The sequence below is a fragment of the Verticillium dahliae genome, genomic scaffold, assembly GCF_000150675.1.
Source record: "Verticillium dahliae VdLs.17 supercont1.11 genomic scaffold, whole genome shotgun sequence".
Classification (NCBI taxonomy): domain Eukaryota; kingdom Fungi; phylum Ascomycota; class Sordariomycetes; order Glomerellales; family Plectosphaerellaceae; genus Verticillium; species Verticillium dahliae.
The window spans coordinates 1,003,422-1,008,445 of record NW_009276930.1 but is presented as its reverse complement, the minus strand read 5'-3'; the positions used below and the strand labels follow the sequence as shown (position 1 = coordinate 1,008,445).

The window sequence follows — 5,024 nt, the reverse complement described above, 5'->3', positions numbered from 1 at the left end:
GAGCTGCCGCCGCAGGGCGACGAGGATTTGGCCGCCGCCGCTGCCGCCGCCGCGGCGCGTCCTTCGATGGACGGCGTCCTCGTCGGCGGCGCGCCGCTGGGCACGGTGCTGCCGACAGAGGAGGACGGCCTGCGGTCGACGAGGGTCGTGCAGCTGCCGCGCATCCTGTCGGTGCTGACGCGCCAGGCGCACCTCATCGGCAACGGCATGCCGAACGAGTACCTCCGGGAGATGGAGCGGGTGCGCGACCTCGAGGGCTTCGCGGCCGTCGTCTACTCGAGCAACTGGGAGAACGAGGTCATGCGGGACCAGAACCTTGCGGCGGGCGTGGCCGAGGCCAAGGACGGCGCCAGGCCGGCGGCGGCGGCGGCGTCGGCCTCGGCGTCGGGCGAAGAGAGCATCGTGCTTGTCGATCGCCAGCCGAGCCTCGAGGATGCCTGGAGCAGGGCGCAGCAGAAGTGAGTAGAGTGGGGGGGGGACCAATAACAAAAACGCCGTTGTACCAATATAATGCCTGCCGTGCGTGTCATGCACCTGGTGAATGCCATGGTGAAGTGAGGTGCCTTGTGATCCACAGTCGTCCAGGCCGTCTGCCAGGTGTGTGGAAACTGTCATCCAGCTAGATGTCGCTTTTGCCGCGTGAGAATCTTTGCCGCGTGAGAACTCCCGTGTCGCCGGAGGCATACTTTTCTAGCTCAAATCGATGCCGACACTTTGAACAGGCTTCTGCATGTCTGGCCTTATGGGAAAGGAAGACCAAGTCAAGGCGTGACAGTCAAACCAAGACATCCACACAGCACCAGATGACGATGGCACAAGAAATTGAGCTCCAGAAAGTCTGAATACAGATTGAGCAGTTAAGCAGGGCCAAAACCAGCCTCTATAAATGAAAAAGAAAAAAAATAACATGAAAATGTAACGCTACAAAATCTATCGCCGCCAATGTCAAGATGATCGTAATCTCGCGGCACCCAGCACCGCAGGGTTTCATGCAAAGAAGACATCTTGCCCGCCACACCAAGCCGCTGCCAGCTCCGACGACCACGGGCACCACACCACAGGCACCACAGGCACCACAGGCCCAGCTCAGCTCAGCTCAGCCCGCGGACAAACTGGTCCAGGCCAAGCTCGAACAGCTCGTTCCGCACGCCGGCGCCGCCCTTGTGCTCGACGGGGGCGAGGGGGTTCTTGACGACGTACTCGACCCAGAGGTTGATGTAGATCTGGTGCAGGACGTTGCGCATGCTGAGGGCGCCCGTGTCGGTGAGCATGACGAAGCGCAGGTTGGCGGGGGTCTCGTAGTAGTGCAGCTTGTAGGTGGCGGTGCGGAAGGAGATGAAGGCGTCGTCGTCGCCGCCGAGCTTGCGGGCCATGTTGCGCAGGGAGAAGACGGTGCCGAAGACGAGCTTGGCGTCGTCGCTCGAGGAGGCGTGGTGGTGGGGGTGGACGGGGGCCGGGGCCGGCGGTGGTGGTTGCTGCTGTTGTTGCTGTTGCTGTTGCTGTTGCTGTTGCTGGTGTTGGAGGGCGGTGGTCGAGGTCGAGGATTGGGAGAGGGGCCGCGAGGGCGGTGGGAGCCAGGCTTTGGAGTAGACGCAGTCGGCTTTGGATTGGTGTTAGCATAGGGGAGCCAGAGCTGGGGGGTGAGGAGAGGGGGGCGATGAGAGCCAGAGGATAGCCAGGGAAGGAGGCCCAGAGGAGGGATGGAAGAACGTACTGTGACGGTCAAAGATGTATATTGAGTAGACGGGCATGGTGACGGCGAGCTATGGCTCTCTGTTGGCTGCCGCGCCGACGAAATGCGTGGCAAGTCCTGATGCTCGTCCTCTTTGTTTCCGTATCAGGTCTGACAGACTCCAGGGGGGCAGTCAATGGCAGGTGGAAGCTAGGTTGGAGGTCGCAGTGCGGTTCGTGATGGGGTCGCGGATAGGTTGATAGACAGCTCGAGCCCAGGTGTATCGTCGTGGAGAGGCAGTTCGGGGTGTCGTCTCGGTCAGGGTCGGTCAGAGCTGCTCTCAGGGGGGTTGGTGGAGACGCGGGGCACGGGTACTTTGGTGCGGTGCTCAGCTTGCCAGGTACCTCTTGTCAGGTACCGAGAGGTACCACTGGTTTTGGTGGGTGGGGTGCTCGGCTGCTGCCCCCAAGGCTGGCAAAATGAGGGGCAGTCGAAGCCGCCATCACACAGCTGCAGAAGCTCGCGAATCCCAAGCGAATCCCAAGCGAATCCCAAGCGCCATCCCGCTTGCGCTGCCTGTCAGACGAGCTGAAGTGCGCCCAGCTGGCTGTGCAGTGCCAAACTGCAAACTGCCGTGTTTCTTTCTCTCTGTGCTGCTACCTAGGTACCTACCTACCCATCCATATCCACAGCCTTGCCGCCCTTGCCTTCTCAACCTGCCCCCATCATCACTGCTTGACACCTTCCCAAGCCCAACTGCTGACGCTGAGGCCTTCAACTTGCCTTTATACCCCTGCTCCAGCGACACGCGTTCTTTTCCTATTCTTTTTATTTATTTATTTCGTCTTCATTCTTCTTGACTTGCCTCCTTTTTTTTCTCTCGTGCCATTTCATCCCACAGGCACTTTATCCTGTTGCGCAATTCACCCCTCCCTCCTCCCTCCTCCTCCTCTTCCAACATCACCAACAGTACAATGGCCGCTCCCGAGATACCGGCAGCAAGCCTGTCCTCGCCCGAGATTGCCATTCATAGCGGCGACGGTTTCGATTCCGAGCCTCGTCCACCCCTGACCCCTCACATGTACGTCCAGCCTTCTCGCGAATCCCATGCCTTGGACTGGTCTCACCCTCATCCACCCCGCGCCGCACCCACATCACCGTAGGGCTGCATATGATATTCTGCACCGCCTCAGCCAACCCCGCTGCCCATCTCCACCACTCTTTGTTTCGAGACCACATTCTGGCATCTGATGTGACGTCGTGTCAAACGCAGCTCGGAACCCACAGCACACACCAAGAGCTATCACAGCCCCATGCGCCACCACCGTCGCACACCATCCGCCCACCGCGAGGTCAAGGAGACCCTCGACGCCCGCACAGAGTACCCTGGTGAAGGGGACGAGGGCCAGAACCACCACCGCATCAACCAGTACATCATCAAGGAGGAGATTGGCCGAGGCTCCTATGGCGCCGTCCACCTCGCTGTCGATCAGTTTGGTACCGAATATGTCAGTCATCCGCCGACGATCAGATGGATTTCCAATCTGCTAACCTGCCGCAGGCCGTCAAGGAGTTTTCCAAGGCGAGGTTGCGCAAGCGCATACAGTCGAGCATGCTCCGCCAGGGCCCGCGGCGCCCTCAACGCTTCTCTCGCTCGGGCCTCAATGGACCGCTGTCTCCCCCTGCCACGGCATTCGGCTCGCTTGGCGCGCCCTCCGCTGCAGACGAGAAGGACGCCCTGTTTCTCATCCGAGAAGAAATCGCCATCATGAAGAAGCTGAACCACCCAAACCTCGTTCAGTTGATCGAGGTGCTTGATGACCCCGAGGAGGACTCGCTGTACATGGTGCTCGAAATGTGCAACCGCGGTGTCGTCATGAAAGTCGGCCTCGGGGAGACGGCGACGCCCTACAGTGAGGAGTGCTGCCGTTGCTGGTTCCGCGACCTGATCCTGGGCATCGAGTATCGTATGTGTCCTCTTTGGTGCCCTCTCCTGAATCCCCCCCAGACCTGACTAGCTCCAGTCCACGCCCAAGGTGTCATTCACCGCGATATCAAGCCGGACAATCTTCTTCTGACGGAAGACGAGGTTCTCAAGGTCGTCGACTTTGGCGTCTCAGAAATGTTCGAGAAGCCAGACAGGATGATGACGGCCAAGTCGGCCGGCTCCCCCGCCTTTCTAGCCCCTGAGCTCTGCGTGGCCCGCCATGGTGACGTCTCGGGCAAGGCTGCTGATATCTGGTCCATGGGTGTCTCTCTGTACTGCCTACGCTACGGCAAGCTGCCTTTCAGCCACGACGGCGTCTTGGAGATATACGAGGCGATAAAAAGCGATCCTCACGAGGTGCCAGAAGATGAGAATCCTCACTTGGCAGACCTCCTAAGCAAAATCCTCGACAAGGACCCCCAGAACCGCATCAAGATGGCCGACCTACGGGTAAGCACGCCATCCACCACGGCGGTACATGTGAAGCTAACCACACTCACAGCAACATCCCTGGGTCACCAAGGAAGGCGCCGACCCCCTGCTCTCGGAAGACGATAATTGTGCGATGCTTGTCGACCCCCCTAACGAGCTTGAACTGAACCGCGCCTTCACCAGGAAGATGAACCATCTCCTCTGCGTCATGAAGGCCATCCAGAAATTCAAAGTCGTCCTAGCCCGGCACCGCGCCAACGCCGCCAGCCGCAGAGAGGACGCTCTGCTGCCTGCCCCCGAGGAGTCCGATTTCGACCCGGCCGAGGCCCGCGCCCGCGCCGAGGAGATTGAGGCTCTCGTCGAGCGCCGTCGCAATTTTATCGCCCGCCACAACTCGAGTCGCGGCACCGGCGACGGCAGCAGGGCCGCGTCTCCACGCCCCGAGGCGGTTCCTGAGCTCTTGACCGAGCTGGAGCCCCTCTTCCTCGGCATCGGCACCGGCGCGCGCGACGAGTACGGCGAGCCCTTGACTACCGACACGGTGGCCGAGTCCCCGACGAATGCCGACTTTAACGTCTACGACCGGGCGTACGAGGAGGAGGTGCAGCGCATCATGGCCAATCCGGCGAGGAAACCGACAATGTACCTAACACGTTTTGTCAAGGACAGGGAGAATTACCGCACAGTGGCCAACGTTGTGGACGGCACGGGAGGACACGGCCCGGGTCCTGAGGAGGGTAAGGGGCGGTTCGCCGACTTGGTGACGAGGCTGGGGCAGGCGGCAAGGAGCAAGGAGGAGGGCAGGTAGCGCGCCTGGGCAGACAGTGGTAAGGGCGAGGTCGCTGGTATACTTCATCAGGCCAGTTACTTGCCTGACGTAGGAGTCGCCCAGGGCAAATGGCGGACCCTCCACCTCTGGTGTGGCTGACTCAT

The 5,024-nt window shown here is 60.6% G+C and overlaps 3 protein-coding genes across 3 annotated transcripts; 2 read left to right on the top strand and 1 right to left on the bottom strand.

Moving 5' to 3' along the window:
* Window positions 1–66: 66 nt before the first annotated feature.
* VDAG_05952 (uncharacterized protein) lies at window positions 67–462 on the top strand (the record flags this gene model as incomplete). Its single annotated transcript, XM_009655349.1, has 1 exon — window positions 67–462. One exon carries the CDS (start codon window positions 67–69, stop codon window positions 460–462), a length of 396 nt encoding a protein of 131 aa, XP_009653644.1.
* A 629-nt stretch (window positions 463–1,091) lies between these two features.
* VDAG_05951 (transport protein particle subunit bet5) lies at window positions 1,092–1,751 on the bottom strand (the record flags this gene model as incomplete). The annotated part of the gene is made up of 2 exons (XM_009655348.1): window positions 1,092–1,600; window positions 1,715–1,751. 2 exons carry the CDS (start codon window positions 1,749–1,751, stop codon window positions 1,092–1,094), a joined length of 546 nt encoding a protein of 181 aa, XP_009653643.1.
* Window positions 1,752–2,646: 895 nt separating this feature from the next.
* Window positions 2,647–4,899, top strand: VDAG_05950 (calcium/calmodulin-dependent protein kinase kinase; the record flags this gene model as incomplete). The annotated part of the gene is made up of 5 exons (XM_009655347.1): window positions 2,647–2,831; window positions 2,946–3,180; window positions 3,234–3,639; window positions 3,691–4,109; window positions 4,162–4,899. The coding sequence occupies 5 exons, from the start codon at window positions 2,647–2,649 to the stop codon at window positions 4,897–4,899; spliced, it is 1,983 nt and encodes a 660-aa protein (XP_009653642.1).
* Between the last annotated feature and the right edge of the window lie 125 nt (window positions 4,900–5,024).